This window comes from Camellia sinensis, chromosome 3 (genome assembly GCF_055761805.1).
Source record: "Camellia sinensis isolate YWXY chromosome 3, ASM5576180v1, whole genome shotgun sequence".
NCBI lineage: Eukaryota > Viridiplantae > Streptophyta > Magnoliopsida > Ericales > Theaceae > Camellia > Camellia sinensis.
In genome coordinates, this window is record NC_138963.1 from 89,356,832 (window position 1) to 89,377,500 (window position 20,669).

Genomic DNA, 20,669 nt, shown 5'->3' on the forward strand with positions numbered 1-20,669 from the left:
CTTTATGCTGGTGCTTAACAATCTCCATTTCTAAAGTGTGACGTTTCTCTCATATGTATAAAGTGTGATGCTTCTTCGAAATCAAACAATTGTAATTTGGTTTGTATAAGAGAAACAACTTAACAAGCCCATAAATTTTTAAAACATCATTGTGTGGTTGAGACGTTTCTTAGTTGTAATCCCCACAAAGATAGTGATTAGATAACACTTTTCTGGATAAATTTATGGTTACCTAGCTTTAGTGCCTGTAACCAACCATTCCAAATGGGTTATCTGTTGTTTAGAAAGAACCTCTTTTTTTATACCTATCATCTCGTTCCAAAAAACAGAAAGAGAGATCAGCCCAAACATTAATAATACTGTTTATTTGTTGTTGTAATCACATGGCACCAATTACAAACTATATATCCCAAATAAGTTGCAAACTCTATATCTCATTTTTCTTGTGTGTTTCTCACTAAGAAACTTTATGTAGAGTTACAAGATTCATGTTGTGATAACCATCAAAAAACTGTCCCAAGGTAGGTCACATGCTCCCAAAAGACACATTTTCCTGCACATAATAATTATCAAATAGATAATCTTTCTTAATTCTTGTCTTGAAAGAAATCATTGAAAACAGTTTTCATTTCATGACCTAAATGATTGTACAAGGCCATGCAAAAAAAATTTTGCTAATGATTTTCAAGACCTAACTCCAATATTTTAATCCAAAACAAACAAATTTAAGGGTGAATTACACAAATAGTCCCTAAAGTATACTACTTATTTCATTTCCTCCATAATCTTTGATTTGTATCAATTCATTGAGTCAATGTGGTCTTCCTATAAGTACCATTAACTTTAGATGAAAAATGCTCAAATACCATAAGGAGCTCCTTAAATAGGAGAAACATCTTAGGACCAACCTACACTAGTCACATGGGGTTGTTTAACAACTGACACTAGAATACAAGACACCTTTATTCAATAATATTATTCAATTACATGCGCAACCTGTACTGTCACTCTCACTCATTTGATTAAATGACAAGTAGTACAACATAAAAGATATACAATACAATCATTCACACCTTACATGTTACTTCGCATTATTACACAAGATGATAGTACATTTATAGTACACACAGGATAGACACACCATACACGTAGGATAGACGACTTGTCATGTAATTGTATGAGTGATAGTGACAACGCATCTTGCATATGTGAGTGAATAATAATATTGAATAAATGTGTCTTGTATTCTAATATTGGTTACTAGACAAACTTATGTGACTGTGTACAAGCCAAGGTTAGTCCTAAGATGCTTCCCTAGCTATATAAGAAGCACCTTATGGTATTACATTGACATATTGAATCTGAGTAATAAAATAGCGTGTTTCATTTATGATTATCCCTTCTCTATGATTGTATTTTCTGACTGATTACAAACTTTGAGTAATAAAATAGATATAATGTTTAAATCAAGCTTTGAATGATCAATCTATGCCAGATAATGTTGATCGATTGTCTTTCAAATGCTATGTTGAATTCCCTTTGGTTATTAAGATTAACATCAGTTCTTAAAATTAACTTTGTTTGCTTATGTCAAATTCATGTGCCTTGCTATTTTTTTAAAGGGAAAATTACATATACCCTCTCGAGGTTTGGTTAAATTACAAATACCCCCTCTGAGGTTTGAAAAATTACAAATTCCCCCATGAATGTTATATTTGCATAACAAATTAGGGGGTAATTTGTTATGAAATTTAAACCTCAGGGGACAAATTGTTATGAAAATACAAACCTCAGGGGGCAGGATGTAATTTCCGAAACCTCAGGGGGATATCTGTAATTTAGCCAAATCTCAAGGGAAGTATATGTAATTTGCCCTTTTTTAAAAAATTTAACAGAGAAAATAAGGCTTTGCTATTCATTTAGGGGATAAATGAAATAAATTCCTCCCAATGTCTTTTGCATGCTTAATATAAGGCCAATGTAAGCATGATCTCAACATTTTGGTCTGAAGTTAACGGATGTAATTGAAATAAATTAAAGATTAAGGACCAAAATGAAATAAGTAAGTATACTTTAGGGATTATTTGTGTAGTTTATAACCAAAAAAAAAAAATCAAAAACAGCGAAATGCAATTGAAAGTCGGTAGTTATTGCAAACCTTGCAAAGGGCGATACCCTCACGCCCACAAACTAGATGCCCGTTGGCAATATCAACAGCTTCAGGTGCTCCCCCTCCATCACTTCTCTGTGACATTTACTCGAAATCAATTATTTCCACTCAAATTTAAAAGCACTTTTTCAAAGCTACCATGCTATCTGTACCTTGTACAGATACGATGGCCCAATTTTTCAAAGCTTTAGGTTGAAAATGATTTTGAAAACTATCTGTACCTTGTAAAAGTCAACAGCAATAAAGTTGGGCCATCGTTTACCAGCCGCTTCATAACAAGTGTTCATCATGCTAATTAATGGAGCTGAGTTATGCTTGCAAGCTTGGGTTACATCTGGAGTGTCGGGGAAGTAGTTCATTAGGACTAGAGACCTTGTTTTCATGCTCATGGGAGATGATTCTGCACGGTTTGGACAGGAACCCTCTCTCATCCCGCCATTACCATCTGCCATTTCAAACAACATTAAAAAATGCCCGTCACATTCAACTTTTTTCACTATTATACAGTCAAATTTGAGGAGAAACATATGTAAAACTCACATTGGTTTTCCACTAGGTATTTCCATTCATACGCAATCCCTTCAGAAGCCTCCTTAGACTGTTTCGAAGTAAAAACCACTAAACGCTGATTGTGTCTCACCATATCATCAACTGTCGGCCAATTTTCACCATTTTTTGGCATTCGAGATACTGGAAACCAGAATTTCCTTAGGCCAGCAGCATCAAACACTTTGGTTAGGCCATGTGGAGATGAAACGTAATCTTCAATAATTATGGTGATGATTTCCGAGGGGTTTGCTTCCAGAAACACATAAATCTCTTTTAAAACTTTAATGGCAGGTTGCTGGTGATTAGATTTTGGATTGTTAGTTACATAAAGAACACAACCAGTCAACCATGTAATTGCCCCAATTTTGGGGAAATATCAAATCAGTGGCATTTTCAAAAAATAATTACAAAGTAGTGATAAACTTTATAAATATTAATAATTAAAATCATAAAGTTTTCCATGTATATGTAATACTTTTGTAAAGTTACACTGGCATGTAATTACCACTTTAATTTTCAGGCATCTAAATTGAGATGTTTCTGTAAAATAGATTCAATATTCAAAGGAAAGATTTGGTGCCACAGTTGATTTTGTCTGCTCCATGGTCATTAAAAATTTTGGACTGGACATATTCAACAAAAATGTAGGGAAGGAGTGCTTGTCTTATTTAAATGAGAGAAGGTAAATAGAAAATAAATAAACAAATAATTTTGTAAAATCCTGAAATGACCAATATAAACCTGTTTTAAATTCTATATATAAAGACTATAAATAGAATGAAGTCAGTCCCGTGCAATTTCTGAAAGTGCTAACATACTTACAAAAGCTGTGTTGTTGAAGCATATGCCACCAAAGGAGTGACATAACCAGATGTCATTGTGGAAGTCGTACATATCGAGCATCAAACCTCTAACACCATTCTGCGAGGGGACCATTTTCAAAATAGAAAGTCATTTGAAATGTTTGTAAACTAAAGCATCAGATTAACCAATCTACTATAAATTGCATCCTACTAAGAGCAGGTCAATCTGTTCACAGTTACAGTAAAGATCATCATTAAAATGAAAAGGAATTAATTGAAATCATTAAAAAGATTAAAGCCTTCATAATATTTGCATTGAAGTCAAGAGCACTATTGTGGGAGTATGCTAATTGTCCTGGATACGATACCCAAGAAAAAATCCTGGTCATATGATCTTTGGCAGCTATGAATCCATATGAAACATGATTGAATTGTAAACTCTTTTATTCTAATTGTATTGTGTTACCTACTACAATTATGCAGGTATAGGTATTGTTTCTGGGTCTAAATCAATGCAATATAATTAAAATTTCAAAATCAAATTAATATAAACAGTAGATATTTAAAATAAAATTAAAAAAAAATATTGAATGCATAATCACTAGGAAAAACTAATATTTCAAAAAACTTAAGAAAATAAACATTAAATTTTTCTTTAGTATGTTGTTATAAATGGATTGAGAAAAAGTTAAAAAGCCACCCTTTTTCTTCTAACGAATATCCTATTTATTCTCTAGTTGACACATGTATTAAGGAAAAAAAAAATGTGTACTTACTATTTATTGCTCTTAAATAAAAAGGAATGATAAGATTTTTATTAGGTCCATTCCATGGGGGTAAAAAAGTAGGGAAAAGCCTTTCCGATTGCATGTTAAATACAATGATGAATTACATCAACCACTTATCTGGTTTTACAATGAACTCTATCTCATCTCTTACTCTCGAAAAGTAATTAGGTCGCCTTGGGCATCACCTGGCAATGCTCTCACCAATTACAAAATACCAAATCTCTTCCCAATCACCCATTAGCAAATCATCGGCCCTCTCCCTCCACTAATTACGATACTTTTGTGATACCATCTGATCATATACTAACATCATCAAATAACTTCTTCTTAAGTATAATAATACACTGTGATATGGGCAGAGACAGATCTAAGACTATCGTTATAGAAATGCAAAAGTATGTTTAGATTGCAAATTTTTATAATTTTAAATTATTTAAAATCTTTTAATATAATATGTGATATTTTTTAAAATTTTAGAGTGCAGCCACTCCGCCCGCACCCCTAGGTCCATCTTGGTATGGCTATGAGGAAAGAACTATCTATCTGTCCAATTACATTTTAGTGCTATTGTAATAATTATTTTCACAAAGTCAAAAGCAGCTTTTATCTATGATATATTTGGATTTGAATATGTGAAGAAAAAAAAAAAAGGTACAAAATAAAATGTAGTGCAAAACATTTTTTTTTGGGGGGGGGGGGGGTAGATTATAAAAACAACAACAAAACAAATACATATTTGTCAAATTTAGTTAATAACAAAAATGAACATGTATAAATAATTCCACATAATTCCATTTCCCTTTCATTTTTCTTAACAAATTAAAAAGGACAAATTATGATGGTAGTTCCTATATTTTCATCATTGTATTATTTTAGTCATTATAATTTCAATTGACTCAATTTTGACTATAAATTTTTAATTTTGTCTCAATTTGATTCAATTAATTATAAATATTAGCATTTCTTTATAAAAAAATATGCGTATGAATGTCATGTGTCATATTTTTAAAAATAAAATTATAAATTTACTCAATTTAGTGAGTTAATCTCATCCAATTTAGTAGACCAAATCGACACAAAATTTAAAATTAAAAATCAAAATTGAGTTAATTGAAAGTGTATGAACTAAAATGACAAAAGAGATAAAATATAGGAATCATCGGTATAATTTGTCCAATTAAAAATAAATTCATAAAATATTAAAAAAATAATAATAATAATAATTCCACAACCTCCACCATCGAACCACAGCCCTCTCACGCATTCTAGAAAAGAAAACAAGCACGAGAACAAAAAATATCGTCAAAGCCAAACAAACAGGCAACTGTGTGGGGAAGAGAGAGAGAGAGAGAGTTACATGGAGCTGATCGGTAATGGAGTCCTGCTGGTTAGTTGGAGACAAAATCAGAGACCCCGTATCCGACCTCTCTCCCAATCGAGCGAACGCATTGTGCGTGGTTAGCCACGAATACCGATTAAATGGCAACCCCTTCACCTAATCCAATCTACACAAATCAAATTTCCTACCATACACACAATTACAATAGTAGATGATACAAGCCATGGAGAGAGAGTGAGAGAGACCTTGGAAGTGGGAATCACTGGTCGAATTCGAGTACATCGAGGCCGTTTCATTCCACTAGCCAGGCACATTTCGCAATGTAGCCCAGCGTTGCAGTTTCGGTCTGCCACGCATGTCTGTCCTTCCTCCTGTTAATAATACAGTAACTAAAGCCTCGTTTGAAACAAACTATTTTAACAATTTTTTTATTTTTTACAAAATGATATACAGAAAATAAAGAGAATAATATTACAACTTATAATGATTTTTTATTTTTATTTTTTTGACTAAAACTGAAAATTGTCGAGCGAGACCTTATTAACTTGGGAAATTCTAATACTATACACCTCCTTTATAATATTATTTTAATTATTATTCATTATATTTGTAGTTATATCTTATATTATATTTTGTTTTGATTTTTTTTTTATAATTATAATTTAAAAAGTATGAAATTATACAATTTTCTTCTTTAGTTACAAGATCCATATGCTACACCTTTTGAAAAGGAGTGTGTACCTTATTCAATTTGGAAATGTTTCAATGTAATTTTTTGCTCTGGAATTTGAAATTTGATGTTGATGATGAGAGTAGTAGAGTAATCGAGGAGTACCTTGAAAGACGAAGAGAAACCTGAGAGAAAAGTTAGGACGAACAGAGTGGTGATGCTGGGATTGAGCACGAATTTGATTGTCTGCAACTAAATTAATTAGGAGTTGGGAGGAGACAAAAAAAAAAAAAAAAAAAGAAGAAATAACTAGGGAGGAGAGAGAGGAACGCAGAGAAGAGAAGATTACATTGCATGCCTTCATATCACAGTCGTTCGTTCGTTCGATTATGGGGTCTTCAGAGGAGAGGAGGCGAAATGGAGACGATGAGGTATGGATGGAGTAGGCACTGAAACCTGTATACGTTACCCACACACCACGTACATTAATGGCAGGATATGCACAATTTTGTCGGAAAGACTAAGTTATAATAATAAAATTAAAAATATTTATATTTTGTGAGTGATAATTAAAAAAAACTTAGAACGCTAGATAAGACGTAATTGAAGATGTCAGAGTTATAATTAAAAAAAAAAAAAGTAAGACTATACGTATTAATTAATGTACTAATTAGTAGATTAACAGATCATCTGAAATAATTTTAGAGGTTTTGAATATTTATAATTTGTATAATATGTGGAATCAGTAATAATAACATAACACTAGTTGGTATACTAGTGTGTACATTAATTGGTGCATGTAGTACCACCGAAAAAAACAAACATAACTAATGGTGCATATAATACATCCTTTTTAACAGTTGTGTATGGTAGAATTTTCCTATTTTTATATATAACTTTACGCTATGTTTGGTAGATTTGGAGTTGCTGCTGTACGGGTGCATAATAGCCATTGTTGTGCAGTTAAATGAGCTCATTTCGATAATCCGAACAGTTCACATTTTAAAATACGTCAAGTAGAACATATTTGCAAAACATCAAGTTAATCAGATATCGTTTATCTTTTTATCTACTCACATTTGTATGAAAAATAATTGTGATTTAAAGTATTAAAATAAATAGAAATGTGAGTGAATGAATGGATAAACGATATCCGATTAACTTGATGTTTTGCAGGTATATTTTACTTAATATATTCTAAAATGTGAACGGTTTGAATTATCTAAATGAGCTCCAAAATGGGCCCATCACCCCGCACAACAACCACCCCAAATCTATTGGTTAGGGGATTTGTCAAACGATTTGGGAAGGGAAAAATAAAAAGGTAAGTGAAATGTAAATAAAATATATTTATATTTCATTTAATTTCACACACCTTTCAATCTCCCTTCCTAAATCCTCCAACCAAACACAGCGTTAGAAAAATGATTCATCTACACAATTTTTCCCTCTCCAAATCTCTCAAATGACATGACAAACAAAATTTCAAAAGTTAACCGATATTCAAATATTTTTTCAAAACTCTCCTTATACGTGTTTTATCTTGCCATTTTATTCACAAAAAAAATAAAATAAAATGTGCCATTTCAATAAGAACATTGTAAAAAAAATAAAAATAAAAATAAAAAAATTATGTAGATGTGCACTGCTGTAACATTATTATTTCTTTCGTCGTTATTACATTGATTTATGGTAGTATGGTTTCATTTTGTAGAGTAGATTGTCCTTTTTCTTTTCTTTTTTTTTTTAATTTTTTTTGGAATGATTTTGTAATTTGTTTGGTAACTATTGATATTTAATTAATTTAAAATTTTATTTTTTTATGAATAATTTTTTAAACGGACCTGGTAAGATGAATAGTTTAAATTGTCCAGATTAACTTGAAATTAATCCAAAACAAGCAAATTGCATAGAATTGATAGAAGCTTTTCTGTTATGGATTTATAAAATCTACCTTTTCTTTTAGTTTTAACGCAAAGACTATTTATTATTGCATTTATTTCATATTTTTATTTTACTTTTTATTTATATTAATAAAAGTTATATATATAACTCATTATATTTATAGAAAAAATAGTAAGATTTATCATATTATATTGAAAACACAAAAGATGGGCGTCAAACATTGCAGGTCAAAAATAAGACTTTTTAGAAGTTTCGAACAAATTTTTTTTTTTTTTTGGGCCTGCAACTCATAAGCTATAAATTTATAAAAATTTGATTAATATAATTTTATTGTAAATCTTAATAATTTAATAAATAATTTCATCAAAATTTTATATCTAATAAATATGTTTGTTACATAATATTATTTATTGTTACTAATGACTTATTTTGTTAGCAATGAGCATTAGTTATTGTTTATTAATTGTTATGCTTGATTTAGTTAATGTCACTTATGTTTCCTTAAATATGCTTGTTTATTTGCATATTGTACAGTAAGATTGTGTTTGAATTATAAATTTAGGTAGAAATTTTTTTTTTAAAAAAAAAGAAAAAAAAAGGTGAGTAAAATTATTAAAAAAAAAAAAGTAACGTATTTTAAAAAAAAAAGTTTTATAAAACGAACAAAAAATATATTATATATTGTTTTCCTTTTGAATATTGGAAATATATTTTATTTTATTATTTTGCTAATATAAAAAATAAAAAGAGAAGACTATTATATATCGTGAGATTAATTTATACATGTTTAAAAAAAATGCTATATACTTGAGGGTCAATTTGTTATTTAATTAGTTAATTCGGAGGTTAGCTCAATTTGCTTATTTGTATCCCACAATCCTATAGGATTGAGTTATTCCACATATGAGAGATTATTAGTCCCATTATTATTATCAGAACGTTGGACTAACTGTTTTATTCGACATGGAGTACAATCTTATGATTCAAACAACTCCTTAAGCTCTAACCACTGACATACTTTGTAAAATGTGAAAAAATATATGTATATTATCCTATTTTCTCGTCTTTGTTTTTATACATGTCTATCTTGATATTAAATGAAAATTTTATATGCAGATGTATTGATATTTTAAAAAATTTTATGCTTACAAAAGTGTATGTTGTAGTGTAACTTATATACAATGCTTCGTCACTATGAATAAAATAACTAGAATTTTGGTACCAAATTTAAATATCACTCTGTTTGGTTTTAAATAATTTTTTTTTATATTTTGTATTTTTGTGTCTTTATTGATTTTTCAAATATTTTAATCAATTTTTTATAATTTTTATATGTACTTAAAAAAAAATTGTGAATTTTTAAAATTCACTAAATAAATAATATAAAATTTAATATATTTTTGTATTTAATATTTTTTTAAAAAAATTTATCCATAAATATTTTAAATTATTAGATTAGATGCATCTTGGTTAGATGCATTTAAATTAAATAAAAACTTAATTTAAATATATAAAATGCTCACTAAAGATAACAAAACATGAAAAAAAAAAAAAAAAAAAGAACTCAAAAACTCTATTTGAAAACTCAAAACCAACTCAAAAAACCAAACATTGTTATAAAGGTTTCATACTGCAATTCCTACCTCTGCCGTTGCATGCAGAATATGCAACTTTTCTAAGTTTTTAATGGAAACATGGACACGTCATAATTGAAGTGCACATTATCAAACGTACGAGAAAAAAACAGAATAAGAAAAAAGCCAAGAAGCTAGGCCTTGCAAACTCCAGGCTTGAAACTAGTTTCAACAGCACAGCTTCCAGGAATTTGCTCTTCGCTCTATGCCAAACTACTTATAATTCCTGAAAAAGAAATTTCTAGGAAGCTGCTCTTTGCGTTTGTTTTTAATGATAAGCTCCCTCTATAGCTTTGTATTTTTATATCTTTTTAAACTTTTTATATTCTTTTTGTGTGACTCAATTTGAGGAATCAGGATCCTCTCTTTGAGGTTCCTCCTTAATTTCTCACTTGTTGGGTCATTAGACTTACTTTTAGCCTCAATTTTGATAATTCGAACCGTTCATATTTTAAGATTTGTTGAGTATATCATACTTGTAAAAAATCAAGTTAATCGGATATCAGAAAGCATGTGTTCAGATCATCGAACTAAAAATTATTTAAAAAAAAATTAATAAACAGTTTTCCGAATACATATTTTCTGATATCCGATCAACTTGATTTTTTACACGTATGATATACTCAGCAAATCTTAAAATGTGAACGGTTTGGATTATCGAAATTGGGCTTAAAAGTGGACCCAATGACCCAGTAAGTAGGAAGTCAAGTAGGAACCTCAAGGAGAGGATCCTGGTTCCAATTTGAGCCCTCTCTGATAATTTGAACCATCTCACTCATAAGTCCTGTAATAAAAATTATTCATGTAAAAAATTAATATAAAATACGATTTGTTCTTGTATCTATAATTGTCTGATAAAATTGATTTTTTGCATGAATAATCTTTACAACAAAACTTATGAGGTAGGCGAGACAATTTGGATCATTGATTTGGGTCCAAGTTGGAGCCCACAAAGGGGATATAAAGATGTAAGAGCATCCACATCAGCCTCAACAAATGTAGATTTTAGGTAAATATGGTTAACAAATCATAAAATTCTTACTCCATCTGCCTTAACAATTTATTTTTAAGCTAGCTGTTGGTTAACTTTGCTACAGTACATTGTTGCATGTAATGATACACTGTTCACAGGTTATACAATATTTTATCACTTATTCCTAAGAGTGACCGGATATCTTGCCGGTTATTTGACTGAACATCCTACTGGTCGATTGGCTGCTGCAAATTTTTTTTATTTTTCTTTATAGGAATATGAAACTTTGGAATATATCATATACACACTTTAGATGTCCAGCCAAACAACCGCTGCTTGGCACAAAATTTTTTTTTTTGGAATATATATATATATATATATATTTAAACAATATAAAATTAATTTCTTCTATACTACTTTGGCTGTTTTTTAATAATACAAAATGAATATTTTGTAAAATCTAATTTTAGAATGGAGAATTTAATGTAGTGTGTACAAACAAAAAATACTAACTAAAATAAATAAATAAAAAGTAACTTTTTAATTATAATTTGAGTCAAAATTTATTAAGGCTGATATAGGTGCTCTGAGGTATGAAAGAAGTTCAACTCTCGTTTTGTTTCTCCGTTGACAGTTGTAGAACCAGAAATTATATTTGCGGGGCCAAGCTTAGTGTGAAAAGAATAAAAATAGATTTGATTTTTTAGTTTTATTAATTTAAATTTTAATATTTTAATTTTGTTTTAAATTTAAATTATTTGTTTATTTTTATCAAGTCCAATTGGCAAAAAAATAATATTTTAACTATTAAACTCAATAAAAGAGAATATTTTAAAAAGAATTAAACATGGTTCAGACAGGTTTTCTGTTTAAGAGTAAACTAAAACGAAACTATTACTTACAGTTCTATGAATTTTAAAACCAATCCAAATCATTAAAATTTTGGAACCAAGCCACCAAAACGTGATTCGATTCAATTTAGAGCCATGGTTTTTAGAAACCTTGTCATCATCCATAATATATTGACAAGACATTGTTCACAATCTAAGAATTATTTAAATAACAATGCTAGAGGGCCGCAATTTTTGTGGCCACAATGGTTCAAAACTGTCAAAATGACATCGTTTTGGCATGTTTTACACTCAAAACGACGTCGTTTTGACAATTTTGAGCCATGTGGTCACAAAAATTGTGGCCCTCAAACATTTTCCTTATTTAAATGAACACAAGAACACAATTATTTAGATGAAAACAAGAACACACTTGCAAAAGTAGAGGATGAAATTTACAGATACTTTAATGTTTCTGGTATTTAGCAAATTATATATATTGTTCGATTCTAAAACAGATTCGTAACTATAAAATTATGGATCGAACCACGAAATACAATTCACATATTTTAAGAATCAAGACCGAATCGTGTAGTAAGAAAATTGAACCAAATCGAGCGGTTTGATCTGGATTAAACTGATTTGCGATGTTTTCAATTTTTATACTCAACCCTAATTTAAATATTTTATGTACTCCCTTATTTATAAAACACTGATTTATAATTATTTTAAAAACCACTGATTTATAAGTTCTTCTAATTTTTATCATCATGTTATATCACGGGTACACGGTAAGATGAGAGTATTTACTTTTATTAATTTTTAAATAGTAATCTCTGATCGAGGAAATCAATCATAAATGTCAAATAAGTGGTGATACAAGCAGTTACAAAAATTAAGTGATATATAATATTTCCTTTTTTTTTTCTTCTTCTTCTTCTCTCACCTAAATCACAGTTTTTTTTTTCTCATTAATATAATTAAATCTCATTGAAAGCAGATAACAAGGAAGGTACTCATTTAAAAGAGTTATTAATGCCGTGAAATTGAATTTGAATGAAAAAGAAAGAATGGCAAAAGCACAGTCTATGTTTAGAAAAAAATATTACAAATAAGTGACAACTTATAACCTTTAATAATTAAAATATTATACTTTTTCATGATTTTGTAATTTTTTTAGAATTACCACTGAATTTTAATTTTCCAAAGAAAAATTCAAGTTTTTTTTTTATTGCCCCAACAAGAGACTCGTAACCCCTCAAAAATTATCATCATTTCACAGTGTTAATTCCAAGATAATCTATCGTACAACAACACGTTGAACCATTAAATGAATCTAATCCATTCTTTCCAAAAGTTGTCTCCTCCTTCTTGAACTATTCAAATGATTACATCATTGTCAATGTCAAGTACATTCATCAATAGAGTAAATAGTTTAAAACATAAGAGATAATACAAAGCATAATATCCTAAGAATTTACATCTTTTCAAGGATTTTCCTTAAATACACAAAAGATGGAGTTATATCTCCAACATGAAAATAGCCCAAGGTTTCAACAGTTAACATTCATAGAGCCTCTGTCCTCCTATCCAAAAATCCATCCTTAGCTAACTCACTTTGACATCACAATAGCATCATCTCCTAAAAGGTTACAAGTTTTGGGGTGAGCAATCACCCACTAGGAAATACCATTAACAAGTAATATAATTAACCGAAATACATATGATAATGCTCTACTAGAAATGAGAAAACCCAAACCTTTTTCCTTTATAAAGTCATGATGCGGAATGCTCGATACCAACAACATATCATTACCAAAATATAGGGTGGTAAATACGTTATGATTTCTTGAGCAAGAGCCGTAAAACCAAACATACATATATATGGATTTATATACAGAAAATGTATTCCCACATTTGCCGACTCTAAAAACGGCAGGACAATGAGCACCCAAAAGCTTTCCCTTCCACATTTGCCGACTTCTAAAACGGCGGGCTCGTGGATACCCAAAATCATATTTTTCACATTTGGGACTCTATAAACGGCAAGCTCGTGGGCACCCAAAAACCTTTCCCACATTCGTCCAACGATATGCTCAAGACAGGGCAATTGGACATCTTGACTCCATACGATGGTACCAAATACAACACGCATCCCATTACTCAAAAAGCAGACTCAACAACCCGGACTTATACGCTATTTACCCCTTTTTAACATTTTCCAAACCTCTACAAAATTATAGGATCACAAGAGAAATTATGATGCACATGATGCATGAGTTTTCAGATTCAATTTCCCTAAGATTAGTTCATTATATTGAAACATCATATGATCAACAATGTTCTTCAAATCCACCATTCCCACAATTTCACATATATCCATTTATATGCACATATATCCAAGATAACGCCCAAAACTCATATCTATCATTATTATGAAGATTGCTATAGACACCCCATTTTTGACCACCCTTACGACTTGGACGTCACCACTTGCACACCCAATGATGAATGTATATGCTTGTTAAGTGTTCGGAAGTCCTCAGCGAAATGCCACAGCTTTGAGCGTTCAAACCCTACACACCTCTTGCCTTGTTTTGGACCACAACCCTAATTCTTCAAGCTTGGAAACCCTTGGAACCTGCCTGCCACTACCTTTGGCTGCCGGCCACTTATGTGGCCTACCGGCCAGAATTAGTGGCCTGCTGGCCATAAGTGTGTTTTGCAGATATTTTTTGCCAATTGTGCCAACTGTTATCACAGATGCATGCACTTGCTTACACATGTATGTATTGATAGTTCTGAGGGAGTTTGATGTTTGTCTATATATAGAGGACCTCCCCTCTTGTTTTCAAGGTTAGAAAATTTTGGAGCAAATTATTTTCTCTCTATCTCTTGCAAATTTCTTGAACCTTTTCCTAAACACTCTAAACCAAACCTTGCCATCTTTGAGCTGAGGTACTCTTGAGCCTACTTTGAGCTCTTGAGGGCGTGTTTGTGTTGAATTGTTGCTTAAAAGTGTTCTCATCTTCAAGAGGCATAAAACTTGATTTGTTTCCTTGCTTTGTTTGCTATTTTTTCCTACTATTTTTCTACTGTTTTTGGGCTATATAAACTCTATAATTTTAGGCCGAAACTTGTGGTTTAAGGCCTTAAAGGGTGAAGGAGTGGTTCACCTTTCTTTCCACATTGCTTCTCTATCCTTTACCCTTGTGAATTATGTTGTTTATATTATTCATTATGGATAGTTTAGTCCTTTAGGTTGTTAGGGTTTGATTAGGGTTTGACGCTATTAGATTATATATTTGAACTTGTTTGATTGATCATTCAATAATTATATACACAAGTTTGTTATCATGGTATCAAAGCCATGACTCAGATGTTAGCATACCTTTTGCAGGTCATCATTGACCATTGCAGCCTCTTTCTCTCTCATTGCAAGGCCTTCGCTGGGGTCTCTGTTCTCTTCGTTTCACTTCGCTCTTGCTGGTTGCTGGTTCTGAACTCTAGGTTGCGTATTCATCTAGTTACGTCGGAGCCCTAGGTCATCATCGACCATCGTAGCCCCTTATCTGGTTCGATCGAAGCTCTGTAATTCCTCTATGTGGCTCGTATTGGTGACCTTTCTCTCTTCCTCTAGTTCACACGATCAAAGTAAGGTCTGAAATTAGCCTCTGTGTCTGTCTCTAAAATTGACTTTTGATTTTAGGTTCAGTCTCTCTCTCTTTGCTTTGCCTTAGTTCTATTGATATTTGTGGTGATAAGGTTATTATAAGGTTGATGTAGGCTTGCCTTTTTTCGCGCCCCTGCCTTTTGGAAAAGGGTTAGGAAAGAAGGCCTCATAGTTCGGACTTTACCTGTGGTTTTGAATCTAGTCTCACAAATGCAATGTGAAACTGATAAATACCAAAGAGCCCAATACGGCAAATCGTTTTGGAAAATCGATTTTAAATCAAATAATGCCAAAATTAGATTGCTTTTCCAGATTACAGAGTCACCACCTAAATATTTTATTTTTAAGAAATTTAGGAAACCCTGACTCGTGCCAAAGGCCACGTGTCCGTCATCACCAAAGTTGTCTCGGCTTGGGAACTTAAGTACGAGAGGGGAATGTCCTGAAATAAGCACCCCTGCTCGCCCGATCAAAGATCGGCCTCTACTAATCATGATATGTTGTTTTATAAACATCACGTGTTCTTATTCCGGTTATTAGCTAACTTTACTATGTGATGCACACAAGCAAGTATAGACTAAAATCGCAAGAATTAGAACAATTCAACTCACATTTGTTTTCGAAAATGGTTTGACGTTGCCACCCTTAAGTGGGCTTAAAAACGTGGATTTGCCACCTCAAGTGGGCTTAAAACATGATTTTGCCACAACAAAGTGGGCTTAAAACTCACATTCATTGAATTATTTCAATTCAAACAACAAGCCTTCATCCACAGGCATTCATGCAGTTTAGCATTTAAGCACATAGCCTCATGGCAAGCATGCGGAACATGGTAATATGGCAATCACACTCATGCAAGTATGCTAAAGCATAAAGACTCACCGAGTACTCCAAGCTAAAACAAAAACTAGTTAGAAAGATGCATGATCCTAACTATGTTAAATGACTAATGCAACACATGCAATGATGTAACTAAATAGGCTCAGCTACTTAATCATGGTATTTGCAACACTTTGATACCATGCTTTGAAACACGTATTCAAGGAAGTATTGAAATTGCAATGCAGTTTGAATGATGCGCCGAGCCTTGATGTATGCAAGACAAATGAATAGATGCAAACATGCGAGCATAAGGTATGCTAATTGAAAATGTCCCTAATCTAACCATCGAAAGCGGTTAAATAAAAAGGAGAAAGATGTAGGGTTGGAAGACATGCACACACGCACGCACACTTATTACAACATTACACCCTCGCGAAGGAGGGTCTGAATGAATAAGCTAACTAGCTACGCTAATTAAGCTAAGCTATTACAGCACGAAACTAATTAACTACTCTAGTTAACTAATTATTACAAATCGAAAACAAATAACTAGTTAAACTAACTAATTATTTACAACAATTGAATGAATGAATTAGCTACAACTAACTAATAAAGCAATTAAACGGCCTCGAGGGACGAGGGATGCATGCATGCTCGAATTCTCCTCCCGAAAATGCCACCGCCTTGCCTTTGCAGCCTCTGTTTGCACTTGCTTGAACACCAACAGTGTTGCCAGCTTCCAGAACACCTCTGCTCTAACTCAGGAACATACTTGTGCAAAATTTCATTTCTAGCCGATCGGCTACCAATGGTGGCTGTCTGCTACCATTGGTGACCGGTCCGCTGATACAGGTGGCCAGTCGGCCACCGCTTGCCTGAACTTCTCTTTTTTGCTGCAACAGAGAGCAAACAGAGGCAAAGCAGTATATTCTCAATGAGTGTATGTACTGCTACTCTCCTTATCATCACACAAGTTCAAAAGAGTGTAGCTCTTGGCCCTCAAACCATCAACCAAGCATTTTCATGCATGATGGCCAAAGAACCAAGCTTGTAGAAGCTTAATGAGTGCAAAACATGACTCAACAAAACCACAACCCTATCATGCATGATCAAGGGTGATGGTGACCAAGAAAAGTGGCACGTTTCATCACTTTGAGTATGAAATGTCCCATTTTTCTCGTGTTCGAATTAACGTTCGATCCGAACACATGCAATGCAACACAAAAGATGCTTTATCTTGCCTCTTTTACTTGTCCAATTTTATTTACTCATTTTAACTTACTAATCCATTCTTTAATTTATTAGTTCAAAAGGTGAGTGTCCTCTAATGGAAAGAGGGCTTAAACCATAAGTGCCTTGAGTATAAAAGAGACCTCATGCTGTTGGTTAGTAGAAACCCTCAAAAGAGGATTAAAACCATTAAGCACGAGTGTCTCAATTTCATACTTAAGCCAACAAGGGGTTCAAAGCCCCTTTCAAAATAAATGAAAGAGTGAAGAATATAGGGAGATTGCAAAAATTTCAGTGCTGAAATGGAGTGTAAAAAGACACTAAAACATGCAAGCAACTCATGCAATTCATGCCAAAAAGCCTAAAACATTAAGCTAGTGAAGCCTCTTTACACTATAACCACACACTGTAAGCCTCAAAGGACCAAACCATCTCAAAATAGAGCTGAAATCACTTACAACAGTAGAAAAAACATGCTGAGATTAAGGTACAGAATGCTAGAAAAATATGCTCACATGTTAAGCTATCTAGGCATGCAAACAAGACACAAGGATGAGAGGCTACCCCCTCCAATTTTGGACTTCAAAATGAGGTTTTTACCACTGAAATAACTCTGAATTTCAGTGGCTTAAAGGCCCAAAAAGTTTGGCTTGAATATACTAAAAGATGGTACAAAAGCTTACACAATTAAGCATCAAGAATGGTGGACTACCCCTTAACACAAAATGACCTCAATCCACCATGTTAAGCCTCAAAAACAAAAGTTTTTTGTAGTTGAAAACTAGCTCAAAAAAACAGTATAAAATGATAGCAAAACAAGTAGTCAAAGCAAGTATACTAAGCAAATGAACTACCTCTTAAAGCTCAAGCACAAAACAACCTCAAATTCCAGCTCAATTCTCCTTCAAGAGCTCAAACTAGACCCCAAAGAACCTCAACTCAAGGGTAAGGGTGTTTGGTTAAGGCTTGATGTACAAAGGTGTAGAGAAACAAGGCTTTAAGGCACAAAACAAGAAGAGAGAGAGAGAGAGAGAGAGAGAGAGAGAGAGAGAGAGAGAGAGAGAATTTTGATCCAAATTTTCTAACCCTCCAAAATGGGAGAGGACACCCCCCATATATAGAAAATCAAGGTTAAGGCTTGAAATCATCCTACCATACACGTGTATGGAGATGCACTTCAGTGAACAACAGTTGGCACAGCTGGCAAATAAATATCTGAAAAAGGAGAAAAATGGCCGCCGGCCACCACTGATATCCAGGAGGCACAAGCCATGGCCGATAGGCCACCCTCTCCTCCAGACTTGAAACAACAAGCTCTTGGTCTATAACCAAGTACAAAACAGACAGGTTTAGAGGCTCAAAGATAAGGTGCTCGGCCAAGATCTTCGGTCAGTCAAATCGAACACGAGCATACAAGATCATCAAGTGTTCAAACGATGACGTCCAGGTCTTGAGGACGGTCAAAAATGGGATGTCTACAGTTGACCTAATTGGTTTTGTAATTATAGTATAGTACTATGGCTGATGATAAATTACAAGTTATCACCACTAAGTTAAATGGTACCAATTACTCTTATTGGTCTCATGTAATGAAAAATTTTATAATGGGTAAAGGCATGTGGAACTACGTGATTGGTGTGACTATTTGATGAGTCTTTGAACACACTAAATATAAATCACTAAACTATACCAAATTTTATCAGAATAATGGCAAGTCCAGGTATCGATCTACAAGGACAAATGTGAAATTAGATTAATTCAATCGCAAAATCCCTAAATTAATTTCGATTAAAAAGATAAGATTGATTTTATAACTAAACATCAATTAAATGAAATTGAGGAATTATGCTGACAATTAAAATTAGAGTTTGAGATAATAATTTTCGGGAAAAATTCTAGGGCAGAGAATTCACCACTAACCACATGGATGAGACTTAACATTGGCCAACAATTGCAATTCTGTTTGAACTGCCCAATATTTCACAACTACAAGTTTGAAATATTGATCAAGAGGGTTGTTGCATTCAACGTACAGACACAAATCATCCCGAGTAGTGTGAATCGTTTGCGCTAAACTATGGTAGCAATACGACCCGTCTCTCATAGCATGACTCATCTCGTACTTTGAATACAAACACTAAGAAAACTAATGTATGGAATGCATTAAACAATCACAGAGAGTAAAATACTTAAAGAGATGAAAGAAACAAATATTAAAAACTTTTAAATCATCCATACATCCATACATCCATTCAAATCAATTCACAATTAAAGCTAATGAGAAATCCTATTACATGGCTAGAGTTTCATCAAAACCCTAGAAAAGACGATTAGCCACTCATGGAGGAGTGGGAAGATGAAGAATATGAGGAAGAAACCCCCATGGAAGTGTCCTTCAAGCTTTAGTAGAATATCACCTCGCTAGAACACTAGCCTCCCTTTTCTCTGCATTAATTTTTCGAACCCCCAATTTGGCTATTTTTTTTGTCTTTTATTCGCAGCAAAACAGACCAAAAATTCCGTGCACGCGTCCCTAGGTGGGCTGCTCGTGCGCCCATGTTGGCCGCTCAAGCGGTGGTGGGCCGCACGTGTGGTGAAGCTTGGCCGCACGTGCGGTAGTCTGGCTGGCTCAGATTTTTCACTTCTCGCATGGAGGATCTACTTTCGCGCCCCTTTTTGATTGAATTTTCATATTTCCTGCCAAATCTGTACAAGTGCACGAAACACATCATCTCCACCAAATAAACAAAATTAAAAGACTAAAAATATAACTTAAGTGGCCTCAATATGGTACCTTTCGGCCTACATCACACCCTCCAACTTACATTTTGCTAGTCCTCAAGCAAAACAAAAGAAAAAAGAAAAGAAAAGTAAAATACTCTCAGCCACTTTCGTAGGGATCATGATTGCATTTAGCATATGCAACAAGCCTTTAAACTACAAGGTTACCCCAAGTGAACGAGTATAGTCTCGCGAGGGTTTTCAGAAATGATACCCACAAACATCAACATATTCATATCCGCTCAACAACAATTAACCACACTACTCCACATAACAACCAACTTATGTGCCACTACAGTGTGATATTAAAACATGATGAGTCATTGAAGGCATAGTGGACAAGTATGAAGGAATCTGTTGAGCTTAAACCACAATTCAGTTAATACAAAAGTAGAGTCCCCTGTACTTGTGAATGCTAGTAGACACATCATTAGTACCCTCGGTGTAAAGTGCAATCTCCATATTAGTTAACTGTCCACTATAATAGCCCAGTGTAACTCAC

General features: G+C 32.9%; 1 protein-coding gene across 7 annotated transcripts; it reads right to left on the minus strand.

The window, feature by feature from the left end:
- Positions 1–338: 338 nt before the first annotated feature.
- On the minus strand, positions 339–6,836 carry LOC114273171 (PI-PLC X domain-containing protein At5g67130). Of its 7 annotated transcripts, none has more exons than XM_028214935.2 (9): positions 6,669–6,836; positions 6,485–6,565; positions 5,895–6,020; positions 5,668–5,805; positions 3,542–3,640; positions 2,711–3,014; positions 2,392–2,615; positions 2,159–2,245; positions 339–553 (listed from the first exon to the last, which is right to left on the minus strand). In XM_028214935.2, exons 1-9 carry the CDS (start codon positions 6,681–6,683, stop codon positions 527–529), a joined length of 1,101 nt encoding a protein of 366 aa, XP_028070736.2. In that variant the 5' UTR covers positions 6,684–6,836; the 3' UTR covers positions 339–526. The 7 variants fall into 7 exon arrangements, with proteins under 7 accessions (XP_028070736.2, XP_028070737.2, XP_028070734.2 ...); XM_028214936.2 differs by having other exon boundaries at positions 5,895–6,017; positions 6,669–6,824; XM_028214933.2 differs by having other exon boundaries at positions 6,485–6,571; positions 6,669–6,824.
- Between the last annotated feature and the right edge of the window lie 13,833 nt (positions 6,837–20,669).

Bases quoted from the DNA above. Each gene is read 5' to 3' on its own strand.
- LOC114273171 (XM_082917495.1), bottom strand. The intron at 3,641-5,667 runs GTAACTCTCTCT...GTCCCCTCGCAG, and splicing joins CCATTACCGATCAGCTCCAT to AATGGTGTTAGAGGTTTGAT. The intron at 2,246-2,391 runs GTACAGATAGTT...TAAATGTCACAG, and splicing joins TTGCTGTTGACTTTTACAAG to AGAAGTGATGGAGGGGGAGC.